Source organism: Poecile atricapillus, chromosome W, assembly GCF_030490865.1.
Source record: "Poecile atricapillus isolate bPoeAtr1 chromosome W, bPoeAtr1.hap1, whole genome shotgun sequence".
NCBI lineage: Eukaryota > Metazoa > Chordata > Aves > Passeriformes > Paridae > Poecile > Poecile atricapillus.
Window position 1 is genome coordinate 28,155,463 of NC_081288.1, and position 13,919 is coordinate 28,169,381.

General features: G+C 47.3%; 1 protein-coding gene across 1 annotated transcript; it reads right to left on the reverse strand.

Annotated features, from left to right (window-relative positions):
- Positions 1-4,699: 4,699 nt before the first annotated feature.
- On the reverse strand, positions 4,700-11,659 carry LOC131591766 (centromere protein M-like). Its single transcript, XM_058862806.1, has 6 exons — positions 11,550-11,659; positions 11,261-11,340; positions 8,635-8,733; positions 7,523-7,602; positions 6,431-6,522; positions 4,700-5,681 (listed from the first exon to the last, which is right to left on the reverse strand). Exons 1-6 carry the CDS (start codon positions 11,604-11,606, stop codon positions 5,556-5,558), a joined length of 534 nt encoding a protein of 177 aa, XP_058718789.1. The 5' UTR covers positions 11,607-11,659; the 3' UTR covers positions 4,700-5,555.
- Between the last annotated feature and the right edge of the window lie 2,260 nt (positions 11,660-13,919).

A 13,919-nucleotide genomic window follows, 5' to 3' on the forward strand; every position in this document is an offset into this window, starting at 1 on the left:
CTCCAATGCCTTTGATCCTCCGCTGTTCAGCATAGCAGCACAAGGCACTGAGTCACCTCCCAGGCCCACAGGGGAATGAGGATTAATTAGTTGATTCTGGCATCTATCTTTAAAGAGGGATACTCCACCACCACTCGAGCCACAGGTTGTTACTGAGCTGAGTCAAATGCAGCCCTGGCTTCATGTCTATGATCACTGGAAGAGCAAGAAAAAGAAACAGCAGGGGGGAAAAAAGTTGCATGTTCGCACTGGGGCAATGCCAATCCCGCTGTCAAAACTAGGACAGTGGCCAGCACAGAGGTTCAGGACAGCCTTCAGCTGACTGGTGCAGACAACAATAGTGCCACAAGGACTGCCAGTCCTCAACAAACACCCAAGGTGTTTCAACAATCCGAGCACAGGGCAGGAGCAAGGCAGGCCCAGGCACAGCATGGCACTGTCACCTTGTCACTGCACGGCGAGCACATAGCTGGATGGGAGAGCTTTAATGGGACAATAGAAAAGCAATACTCCATAGTGACAGAAAATGGGGAAAGCCTCCTTAGCTTGTTCAATGCTGGCTGGGCTTTTCCGTTTTTTCCAGCGTGTCTGAGCACAGGTGCTGCAGCTGGCCCTTCTTGTAGCGCCAAGAGGGCGTCGGGATCCAGAGGCTAGAGCAGAGCCTGCACAGCGGGGCCGCGATTCCCAAAGGGAGGTGTTCTCTCTCGTTTGTTTTTGTCCTTGCCCCACCTCGGTGCTCCTTCCCGTGACACACAGCGCCCACGGGACTCTGTAGCCAGCCCGCAGCTGCACCTGGCCCGGCGGAGAGGAGGCTGCCTGCATGTATGTAAAACACGGGCTCTCTTTCACACGCCGCTGACTTCCCTCGGCAAAGGAGGCGGCAGGGTGCGGCACACGGGCCCCGGGCCTTTCCTGGCTCCTCTCAAAAGGGGCCAGCACACGGTAAGCTCCAGGGGGACGAGGGATGTGACATCGCCGCATGTGGCAGCTCTTGCAGAAGGAGCCTGTGGCAAAGGAAACGTGGCCCGGCACGGGCTGGGAGCCCACGCTACTCAGCTGCCAAGGAGTCTGAGCAAGTCACATCACTCCAGAGTCCCCCGTGCCCGACCTCTCTTGCACACCGGCTCTTCACAGCCAAGACAGCCCCTCCTGCACAGAGCTGACCCGAGGGGATGCCTTCCTGCCTAGTATCGCCGTGCTGTATTAATATTTAACAGTGAGGAACAGAGCCAGAGACTTTGATTTCCCCACTGGCCAATTCAAGGATAATTGAATTGTGCAGGGAATTTCAGCATTTCAGAGGGTGGTTTCGTTCCAGTTCACACCAAAACCTAACCGTGCCGCAATGCCTTATAGAAGGATTGCAGCCGCTTTCAGGCAGCCTCCCTGCAGTGGAGTCAGGCATGTAAGTAGCACAAAACCAGCTGATCTCAGGAGGTGCCCAGCCAGCAGGCCCCACCAAGCTCTCCCCCACAGAACTTAGGTAAAAGTTAAACTCTGCTAAAGAGGGAAAAAATGTGGGGTTTTTTTCTGAATTTTTCCACTCCATTCCAGATTTGTGACCCCAATGTCAGCTTGCCCTTGTTACACACCACCAGTGGTGGCAGATCCTGCTGTAGAAGCAGAGCAAGCCAGGCACACTGAATTTTCACACGTGTGCCCAGGGTCACGCAAGAAATCAGCCACAGAAGTGAAATGAATCCAATGTTTTTGGCTCCGGCCTCTGGGCTGTACCAGCTATTGCTTTCTCTTGCATATAAATCACTTTTCCCCACCAGTGAAGGACAGCTGGCCACTGAATGGAAAGTGGCAGTTGTTCAGCAGCCCACAGCAACACTGCACACCAGCTTAGGGTGGGGAGTGGAGAACACTCCGAGTGCAGAGGAGACTGCCAGGGGATCTGGGCCAGCTGAATGGAAACAGAGCAGCTGGAAACCAGCCACTGTTCCTGCAAAATCAAGACAAGTTAAAAACCCCACAAGAGGAAGCCTCTCCCTTGCTTTTGGCAGCAGAGCAGAGCTGACCTCTACCACAGCTCTGCTGGTCAGCTCCAGGCAGCAGAGCAGGAGTCCCTTCTTGTCCACCAGTGCGGTGAACAGTGGCCATGATGAGAGCAACCAAGGAGCTCTTACAGCTTGACCACAGCTGCTAAGCACCACTGCTGACCTAAACCAGCCACTCCCTTCAAACTGCAGGTCTTGGCAAGCAATGACATCCAGTTTTAACCAGTCCCCAAAGCAAATATCAGAGGTAGCCTTGAATCTAAAACTCTACCACCAGTTTCAAGGGTTGGAAGGGACAGATAGATATATCCCCAGGGTTGGATTTGTCTCTGGTCTTTGTTCTAAGAGAGATCTTTTACTATGGATGCCATTTCAGTACACAGACTTTCCCTTTGGTGTAGACTGAGCATATAATGTTTTATCATGCTTAAAAGTTGGTCTGATTTAACTGCTGGTGCAGCAGTCACTCTTAGAAAACCTGGCACAGCAGAGAGCTGTAATCCCACTAGGTAATGCCAAGCAAGCCGATTTGTGCCGAAATCTCTCACAGATCACCTCTGTGAGCTGTTTGGCAATCAGGCTGAGGATACAAAATCTTCAAGGGACTGGATTGAAAACAAAATCCTGTGGGTCAACCTGCCATAGCAGAAACCATATTACAACCTTATTTAGTTCCATCCCCCCCCAAAAGCACTGTAAGACTAAAGCTTACACCAGTGCAACTGGTATGAACTCTTCCATACTAATTAAACCACTTTTATTCTAATTTTGCTGACATTACTGACAAACAGAAACATCCACAAACTGAAACAGTCAAACCAGCAACACTCACAGGTACTTTCACCACAGAGAGGGGGATTCCTCTTTGAAAATCTCCACAGGGATAGGGAACTGAGGCAAGAAAGAAAAGAAAGTAACTAACTTCAAAATGTTTCTGTTAGTTTAGATTTCAGTCAGCTTGGCAAGCTCCTTCATGAGGTTTGAACAAAACAGAACCTGAGTAACCAGCCTTAATTTGCCTTCAGGCCTTCCATGCCTCTGATCCCAACCCAAGCACTACTTTCACAAGACCTTTATCAAACTTTAGCCCTGGCTACTCCATCCAGATGAAAGATATCCTCAGCTGCCTTGTCTCCTCTGGTCGTAAGGGCAGTGTTATGGCCTGTCTGAACTAATAGCTGACAGCTCCTAGAGGTATTTACATAGTTGAAGATGTAGCTTCAGATGTGTCCCAACTACTTTGGGTTGTAAAACATGATGGACCTGAGATACAGTGTCATATTCTTAGATACGCTCCGCTTCCCCTGCCAGTTCTAGTAAATACTTTCTCCTAAGAGTAAGAAAAATATTTGCCCCAAGGTGAAGCAAGATGCTGCTCTTAAGGAACTAGATTTTATTATGTACCAGCTGAGATTCAGCCACCTGTAGGAAGTAAAAACAGCATCTTTCTTCTTTGAAAGTAGTAGAAGGGAAGAAATACCACATCGGAAACACAACAGTGGAAAAAAAAAAAGCCCTGCTTGAAGGTGCAGGGATGGACTGTAGCACATGTGGGTTACTCCAAAGCATTCTGTGTGGACCAAAAAAAACCTTTCATTTTCACTAAAAAAGGCACAGTGAAATTACTCTTGAGGCCAAAGGTATTTAACCTGAGTCCATCTGTTATTCGAGTCAACTGGGAAGCAACCTAGGAGATGGAAAAGTCTCCTTGCCTTATGGGACTTGCAGAGGACACAAAAGAGTGGCTCATTTTATGCCACTTCCCTTCCTTTCCTCCCACAGACTGCACCTGCACATCGAGAGCAAATTGAAACCAGCCTATTCTAAGTCATGGTCTTCTTTATTTTGAGGGACTCAAAGCAAGAGCAAGGCTGAGACAGCATAACCAACACAGAAACTTGTTTCTCAGCATGATTTTCCCTTCTCTGGTGGACAAGTCCCAGTTAGTAACTTCAGGATGGCAAAGCTAGCTGAAAGTAGGGCATGCCCATTAAGCTTCCAATCCTCCTTACACAGCCACGACAGTTTGCACATGTCTTTCTCCTTTGGGTTTTAGCCAGAGTCCAGCCCTTTTGGGCATCATAACACAGCTGAATGGTTTAGCTCCTTTTGTTTCAGCTGACAAACACCCTGGCCCTCCCCCACCAGCAACAATACAACTGGAGCTGGGATTTGTGTGTCCTCTGAGCAAGGATACAGGCTTTGTGCCTTGCTGAGCTGTCTTTGCAAGGACTGCCAACACTCACAGCTGATTAAGCCTGCAGTGCTGCTTTCTGCTTTTCCTGTTCACAGACAGATGTCAGAAACAAGCTAACCGAAACAGTGCACACAGCTAGAGCTCTGCACCTAGGAACATTAAAGCAGACTAGGGATTAAATAAATCAAATTAGAGGGGAGCTTAACACATTCTCCCTAAGCTTCATTTCTACCTGGCATGCAATTCTGGGCAAGAAACATCCCAGTGTTTCAAAAAGCACTATTCTGGCAGGTGGCTGAACTCAATGAACAGAAAGGGCTGTATTTGAAAAGCTTTTGCCACCACCACATGGTTGAAGCCACGAGTGCAGCAAAACAAATAACTGGGAGTTCAAGCTTCCAGCAAGGACCAGCCTACCAGGGCAAACTGGGGCAAGTGTTTGCAGGTTTTAGAGCCCGTGCCACGTCGCTAATAAAGAGCACACAACTATTACATATTACTTATTTTATTAAATTATAATTCTCAAACCTTAATGACTTGCAGTAAGCACAAGGCACAACTTACTGCTGGTCAGAACCTGTTAGTAAAGGGATTATACACAGCATATGGCAAACCAGCTGAGACAACCTGTTTTCTCTGTGCTGCTGTGGTCTGGTCTGCTGGGTTGCACCTCTGGTCAGCCCCAGAGGCTGTGTTACTGGGGCTGTCTTGTAACAAGTGCAGTATTTTTCTTTGAGGATCTAAATGAAAGCTAAAGTGCTAGACTGATTATCTTCTTTAGTCTCTTCCTTCCCAATTAGGTACCAGGCATGGAAATAGTGAGTCCTTTGCTGGGCAGATGCCCACACAGCTGGATCATTTTCTGCCAACTGCAGTCCATCTAGAAGCTGCAGGCCAGCCTTCCTTCCCCTTTCTTCTCCTGGTGGACAGACAAAACCTGGCAGCAAGGTTTCACATTAGACCAAGGTGCTGCCTTTCAACTGAAAGAAAGCTGGAGCTTGCTGCCTCTTCTCTGGTACTTTGGAGACAGTAGTCTTAGTAGTTCTTTTAATATTCTCTCAGAAAATCATGTAGCTCCTGGCCACTGGCCAAGTGAAAAAAAACTACTTGATCATGAAATGGGATTCAGATGTAATAATGGATAGGAATCCCCAATTCAAACTGTCCTCCTTATCTGTTATCCCCTGAATAGGAATCAAACTTTTCTTGAGAGGTAAGCAACTAGGAATAGTTCTGGATAAGTAATCATGACAAGTCGCACAAAAAAAGCTTCCCAATGTGATTCCAACTGCAGCAGCTAGAATGCCTGACATGAAAAAACCTGATGAATGCATCTGAAGTATCACAATGAGAAGCTAATCAACATCAGATTTCCTCATCAGTGAGACGAAGGACAAGGCAGAAACTCCTGGTATGTGACCAGCACAGATCTGTAATATTCGCAGAAGTCGTTGAGCAGTAGCAACTCGAACCCCTTCCAACTGGAAACAAAATGGAGACATTATTTAATCAATAGAAAATAAGAAAATCAACAGTAAGCTTTGATGAAATAAAGAACCAGAACAGGCATCAAGTGGCTAGCTACAGATAACCCCAAACAGGCCCATTTCCTTCCCTAATGTTATGGAAGGTACAGCTTAGCCAGCTGAAGTGCTGAAGGGCTTGCCAAAGGCATGGATTCTACCTGCTGGTAGGGGAGCAGTCTCTGAGGATGCAGTGAAAAGTACACAGAAAAGTGAAGTGTGCTGCTGCTGAATGCCAAACTCTCCCTCCAGCTTTTCAGACCAAGCAGGTAATTGGAAAGAGCGGCATATCAGATGGCAAAATGGTCAGTGAAACCACAAAGTTTGACTGACACAAAACATTACATGGGCAAGGGAGTCACATGGCAAATAACAGCTCAGGGGCTCCCAGGAAGAGAAAATGCAGCAGGAAACAAGTGTACCGAGGCTTTGCATATCAGAGATGTTTTTTGTTAGCTTAGGCTTGGCTCCATGAGGTTTTGAAGTAGCACAGGAAGGACCAGATTACTAGAAGACTCATTTCAAGGACAGCCAGACTCCTGTACCTCTACTGTTCTTTCAGACAGATTCTTGTCTCTGACACTTATGAAAGCCAGTAACACATGTATTTATTGTTACATGTATTTATTGCTAATATAAAAATGTTTCTAACAATCACAGAGCAGTGGAATTCAGCAATCCATTGAGATGTCAAATAAGCACCTTACCTCCAGCTCACAGAATAGCACAGGACTGCAGTAAGCTTCTCCTAGTTTACAGACGGCATTCGTATCAATGCTGCAAGCATTCACCCTGCCAACTAAAAAAAATATTTTCCTATATTACAAGCCTCATAATCAGTCAAGAGAAGTTGTAGGAAATTCCACATCCACAGAACAATCCAGAGCTAATTTTGAGAGCAAAGTAGAAGGTAAGGCAACAGTGAGCAGTGCAAACAGAACAGTACAAGTTTTGAAATGGAATTAGCACAGAAGTATTTCATAATACTAACAGCAGGAGTAGTACTACATCACTCTTCATGTAACATTAACATTCTGCATAAGAGATCAGCACGCCATCAGTGGGGCAGAGTCTTCCACTCACTTAACAAATGTCCTCCTGGCTTATATGGTATCACAGAATGGTCTGGTCTCCAAGGAATTCACTTCATCAAGAGAGCCATAACACAAGACAATGCTAAGACTCCTTCTCTACCTCAGAATTAGGCCTCCTGACCCCCAGACTCCAGGGGGACAGCACCCATGTTCCAACACTGAGCAGTACAGTGCTCCAGTTCCTCAGAGCTGAAGCAGGGAAGCAGCTGAACAGGAAAGCACTGGGAGTCAGAAGGATTCGAGGCACAACAGGGCCAGACAGTACACAGCAGGGATACCAATCTTAAGACTATGCTTCATGGTTTTGTATCTCATCCATTTAGATTCACTTTATTACCACAGTATCATATGCTTCTCACTGCTCATTAAGATTATCATTATGACAGATCTGCAAGAGCAGATAGAAAAGACTTCTAGAGTGCCACACATACACAAAAAAATCAATAACACAAATCATATTCAGGGATTAGGGACAGAGAAGTTAAGTCTAAATGGCACAAATAAAAAGGAGAGAGCAAGTGAGCATGAGAGAACTTCGTTTTATCTAGCAAAACAATAAAAAAAGGCAGAGGAATTCAGAAATAATTTAAAGTTTCAACAAAGCCACTACTTTCCTTTAGTTTGTTTCAAGTTAGGTTAGTGCCCTGTTTTAAAATCAACATTAAGTTGTGCTGCTTGAAGAGAAGGAAGAGGTGCCATACGTACCCCCAGTGACAAGAAAGCACACTTTCCCCAGGAAGAAGCTGGCATCCACATAAGCCAGGGAAGTTTCAACATTCTTCAAGCTGTCAGAAAAGTACAGACAATCTAGTTAGACAGGGAGGTTAAACTAGTGCAGCATAAGGACAACAGGAATAATTTTCAGAAGCACAATTAGAAAACCAATGATGTTAACATCTGCTGATTTGTGAGCTCGCAAAGTTCTGCTTTATGCTAAAAGCATGACATCAGAGACCTCTGTAATACCCACAGCTGTTTAATAACCCATAACATATCCTTTCTACTCAAGACTCAACAGTTAGAGTTAGTTTGAACAGTGTCCTCCATGATTTACAGACACTAAGCATCTGAATTCATTAATATCCAATGAAACTTCAGCACCACTTCGGCTCTTTCAGGAAGCGCTTGCCCACACATTTCTGCAGCACCATCTGTGCTGTAAGTATGCAGCTGGGCCTGTCATTTTTGGTAAATGAGAGCCCAGGATCATCAGTCATAAGTTAAGTAAGTACTAAAATGCTGACTTCTGTGCCTTAGCAAGTCTTTACTTGTGGCCTGGGGAAATAAGTATAATTTCTACAAAGGGGAGCACAAGATGATAGAAAAAGGATCAATCCCTGCAGACCTTTCTCTTTTGCCTAGAGACATCCGTAGTGCTGATCCCACTTGACCAGGGGTATCAGTGAACTGAGGACACAGACACTTGCTGGTTATTGGGCAGCGCTGCCCAGCGCACATCAGACTTCTGCATATCACAGAACTTCACAGCACCACCAGCACTTCCATCTAATTCTACAGACAGCATCTTTCCAAAGCTCAGTCCCTATTGTCACATCTCCAGATCCAGAAATAAACTCTGCCTTCTCTGCTATGGCAACTTAGTGCACAACAGCCATGTTATTGGACAGAGCAGTTCAGTCCTAATCCACTGCTGGAGGCCAGAAATAACTGTATATATTACTGAGTTCTTCTACCACAGCAAGTCTTGGGTTTGAAACCCAATATGCAGCAATTCCAACACAGTAAAAATGTAGATTTAGCCATCAAACCAAGAAAGAATATTAGTCCCCCCTCTCATCTTTTTGTCCTTCTTTTACCTGTACTTGCTCTTGATGTCAATCATAAACACAATCAGGTCTATCCTGGGTCGAAGATGATCCCTTTCTGAAGATAAGGGGAGGGATCTAGCAAGGTGACTGAAAGATAAAAAAATTGCCAGTTTAACCAAATAGCTTGGCAAAACAGTATCCACTTACTCATAATCCCATAACCACTGCAGTTCACCCTGTAGCAAGTTACCAGGAAGCCTACTAATAACTAAATACGTGGGCATTGAAGAGACACTGTGATTGTTTAAGTGGTACTCTCATAACTTAGGCCCACTCATAGTTGCTGACAGGCACAATGGTAATTGCTAGACAAGGCTGGTCATAATGGGACACTTATTAGAGCATAACAAGGCTCACAGAAACGTTTTCTCCATGCAGATCTATATGGCAAGTCATTCCATTTAATTGTTACAAAGAGTCCTTTCTAACAAAGCAAACCCCAATTCTTTTCTGGAATATTTTGCTGCCAAGTTTCAGTTAAAATGCATCAGTGCTTTTCTGTCACATTGCAGAGACACTGCTCATATGCTCACACAGGAGAGGCGACCTTTCCAGGTACAGATGAACCTTAAACCACAAATCTGTCACTAGGACAGCTTTATAGGTTAAGTTATAACTCAAAAAGAGCTTCTATTATATCATTACCCCTTCTTTTAACCCTTTCACTATGTGAGGAGCTACTAGGTTAGTTTAGGCATCCTTCTACACAGTACCACCACTGCTAATTAGAGCTGTTGGAAGAAATACAGGGTGGGGATTTTTGCATCTCTTCCCACTAAAAAGGCCAAACAACCACAAGTAACTAACAACAGAAAACAAACAAGCAAATAAACCAACCCAAAAAGATTTCAGCAGTACATAACTGGATCTTCCACAGTGAAGAACATTATCAGCATTGCATTTTTGGAAGATCACCTTAATTTAAACTGGGCAAACAAACATCTAAGAAGTTCAATCACTCTCACAATCCACTTCCTCTCTGGAAGCCAAGGAACACTGATTCTGGTCTTCTTGGGGAATATTACTTCTAGCAGTTCAGTCTTGAGGACTTAACAGTTTTCTCCAGCAGCCACAGACCATAGTACACATTCCCTTCTATTAATCCTATGTAGTTTGTGGTTTTGTTTCCTAGTCTCCAAGTACAGGTGTTTTGTTTCTTATGGAAGATATGATTTAACAAAAACAATCTGAAATTAGCAAAAGAGATGAGCAAAGTGAGCTTGAAAGACACACTGCAACACAAACCAGCTTATTAATTTAAGGTGAAATTTAGGGAGACTCTTTGATGAAAGTATCAGATCTCATTGTCTAGGGGGAAGAAAAAAGCAACCCAGAAAAGCACTGCATTATTTGGAATTCTGCTATATTTAAACCAATGTGACTAGATGATGTCAGCAGTCTCCAGATATGCACTGCAGAAGCCTCCCCCCGCCGCAATAAGAAACACAAAAAACCCAAACCCTGTAATTCTTTGCCCAACAGCTGTACCTGACAGGTAAACCTGTCAAATTAGATATCATATTTGTTTGTAATGTGTATAATCCCAAAGTAACACAGTGGGGGGGAAAACCCCACGGACTTTGCTTTCCTAGCAATATTTACACAGGGATGTATCTTGCTCTGTAGCATGAGCACACAATTCTGTGCCTTTGGGCAGTTACCCAGCTGTAGTACCAGCAGCCATCTAGTTATGGCACTCCACAGCTCAGCAGAGGCTGCAGGTTTCACATAGAAAATGGGGTAATTCATTTACTATTAGTTAGCACAGACATCCAAGATGCCACAATCAGAGCACTACAGTCACTCTAATTAGCCAGCAGAACGTTAGCTCAGGTTGCTTTTACTGCATAGCCATGGATTACAGCAGCAAAATAACACAAACACCTTCTGAAGAGCTGACTAAACTCATTTGGTCTTGGCAAGAGAGCTGTCAAGGACATTTTATTGTAAAAAGTTAGTTAATCAAGCTTTTAAGACAGGACATGTCATGCGGCTAAAGCTGAAATTCCAAGTGCATCTTAATAGCTCGAGGAGAAAAAGCACGTGTGTGCATACAAACCAGAAAATAGCTACAAAGAGATCCAAAGCAATGGACATCTTCCAGAAACACTTGTTCGCCTGAAGTACTTGCAAGCATTGTACCTGTCCCATTTTGTCCCAAGATGTTTAATTTCTGTCTTTCAGGCAGGGGAGAAAAAAATGTGTTCTCACACCTTTCCAATTTAGTAATCCAACATCTGTGCAACGTGCAAAAGGCAAGGTTATGTGCATGGTGAACGTGGGAAATGCTTACCCCCCGTTTCCAATCATGCCCAAACTGCCTGCCCCGGGGACAGAGGGGTTTGCCCGCTGCAGATGCGCTCACATCTGGGCAGTGGTGCTCTCTAGCGTTCGCAAGAGAGAATTCTGTCTCTCTCCGAACCGTGTGCTCTACAGCTCCGACTCGGGGACGGAACCTGCGTTTTTAACCAACTTGGGTGCATCAGGAATCTGTAGCGGAAGCTTTCCGTGAGTTCGCGTCACAGCCTCTGGGCTGCACCTCTTGGACCAGGTGGCAGCGGGCCCCGCACGGGCCCGGGGCCGCAGGCGGCGCATCCCGCTCCCCACCACTCACATGCTGATGTTGAAGTCCTTCTTCTCCTGGAGGATCGCCTCCGCCAGCTTCTGCTGGAGCGCCTCGTCCGTGCCCACGAGCTGCGGGCAGAGGCGAGAGCGCGGTCAGCCACAGCCGCCGCCGGCCGCACCAGTCGGCCCCGGACAGGCAGCGCCCCCGGGGCGGGGCCGGGCCGGCGCGCAGGCAAGGCCCGGGACGGGCGGGCGCCCACAGCGGGGCCGGGCTGGGGAAAGGGAAGGAGAAGGGGTGTCGGGGCCGGGCTGCGGAGCTGCGCCCCCGCCGGACCTACCAGGAGGACGCCGGAGTTGAGCATCGGGAGCTTGTCCAAGGGCCGCAGCACCGCCATCCTCGCGGGAGACGGCGCCACCCGCCCGCCGGAATTCAAACGGCAGCCGCGCTCCGCCTTGCGCTGACGTCACGCTGGGGCGGGGCCTGGGGCGGGGCCGGGGGCGGGCGCGGTTACCGGCGGGCGGCAGGGGGCGCTGCGGGGCGCGGCCATCGCCTCACGGGATATCCCGGCTCGGGAGGGAGCCGCGCCGCGTCCAGCTCCTGGCCCTGCACAGGAGTCACAGCACGGGCCCCAGGAGCGCCAGGGGTCACACCGTGTGCCTGACAGCGTCGTCCAAACGCTTCTTGAACTCTGTCAGACTTGGTGCTGTGACCGCTTCCCTCAGGAGCCTGTTGCTGTGCCTGAGCACTGTCTGGGTGAAGAAACTTTTTCTAATATCCAACCTAAATCTGCCCTGACACTACTTCAGGCCATTGTCCTGGGTCTTTTTGCAGATGGCAGAGACACCAGTCCCTGCCCCTGGACTTTCCCTCACGAGGAAGTTGTGGAGTGCAGTGATGCAGGAGTACAGTGTGAGGCCCCTTTGAGCGCTCAGGTACCACACGGAGTGACAGACCACCAAGGACAGCCTATCACCATAAAACCCGGCAAAGCAGCGCTATTCCTGTGGCACCCCCATGTCCCAGGGACCTGCTGGGCCTGAGGCACTCGCAGGCAATACTGGAGGGATGCTGAGGGGAAGATACTAGCCTTGCTTTGGTTGTGCAGGGGGATCATGAATAGCCATTAGCTTCTGAGAAGCAGAACCCTTATTTCCAGGACTGTGCTGCTCCCTGGCCCTTGCCATGAGCTGTTGTCCATTTGCTTGCTCAAGACTGACCAATAGCGAAGGCTTCAGTAAAATTCTACTGCCTCCTTACATTGCAGTTTATAATGTGAACTAATACATGGAATCATAGGATCGTTAGATTGAAAAGACCTCTAAGATCATTGAGTCCAACCATTAACCCAACACTGTCATGTTCAAAATAACCATGTCCCCACGTGCCACACCTTTTCAAACACTTTAGAGATGGAACTCCAACACATGCTTGGGCAGCTTGTTCCACTTCCTGACCACCATTTCAGTGCAGAAATGTTTCCTAATATCCAATGGAAACCATCTCTGGAGCAGCTTGAGGCTGTTTTCTCTTATCCTAGTGCTTGTTATCTGGGAGTAGAGACCAACCTCCACTGGCTACAGCCTCCCTTCAGGGAGCTGTAGAGAGCAATAATGTCTCCCCTGAGCCTTGTTTTTTCCAGGCTAAACAACTCCAGCTCCCTCAGCTGCTCTTCACAACATTTGCGCTCTGGACACGTCATCAGCTCCTTCTCTGCCCTTCTATGGACATGCTCCAGCACCCCAATGTCCTTCTTGTAGTGAGGGCCCCAAAACTAAATGCACGATTTGAGCTGTGGCCTCACCAGTACCAAGTATGAGGGAAAAATGTTAACATAGTTAATACACATCCATACCATAAAGACTGCTTGATAACATAGCTAGGGAAGGGAATTTCCCTACCACTGTGTGGCAGTAGCAACTGGCTTTGCACACTGAATTATTCTGTGTGAGGTTTTGCAGCAGCTCTAGAAGGCTCAGCCTCCATCCTGCCCCTTCCTGGGTGCGTTCCCCTTCACCCCTCAATCTGGTCAGCCTCTCCCCAGCCCTGTGCTCCCCTGCCTGTGATACAGGCCCGTGATACAGAAGCACTGCAGTAACAGAGATAGGCTCAGATTTTCCCATTCCGAGGTCAGAGCAGGAGGATGACATGCAGTTATGTAAAACCTTGGAGGGTCCAGTGTACCTCAGTGGCCTGTGGTCCACCTTGCTGCATCTCCTGATCTTTGCCTCAGCCCTGAGTTTGGCTCCACCTTTGTGTGGAAGGGGGTCCACATGGGGTCCAATGGGTTCTCCATTCTGCTGCCTGCTGGTGCTGGCTTTCCCTGCCCTTTCAACCAGGATACCTGCAAATGGCAGGAGATGTGCCAGGGGAGGAAGAGAGCTGCAGGAGAATGAAGACACATCTGCATCTCTGCAACAACCTGGAGAGGGGAGGCAAAGGGGAGAGAGACAGGGTTAACGAAAGCTGACATCACATGGCCACTGTGGCGTATTTGATCTTGACAAAGGCAGACGGTTTCCCTCATTGCCAGCATGAGACAAATTACAGGTGAAGCAGAAGAGATTGCAAGATATTTCTGGCTGTTTTTGAGTTTGGTGGGGGGAAGGGAGGATGAATTCAGGGCAGACATGTCCTAAAGATGGGAGACAAGCAGATGCAATAAAAAAACAAAAGCCGGCTCCCAGGTTGGGGGGATGTAGAGAGCAAA

Bases quoted from the DNA above. Each gene is read 5' to 3' on its own strand.
- LOC131591766 (XM_058862806.1), bottom strand. From the start codon at position 11,606: ATGGCGGTGCTGCGGCCCTTGGACAAGCTCCCGATGCTCAACTCCGGC. The intron at 11,341-11,549 runs GTAGGTCCGGCG...CTCTGCCCGCAG, and splicing joins TCAACTCCGGCGTCCTCCTG to CTCGTGGGCACGGACGAGGC. The intron at 8,734-11,260 runs GTGAGTGGTGGG...TTTATCTTTCAG, and splicing joins AAGGACTTCAACATCAGCAT to TCACCTTGCTAGATCCCTCC.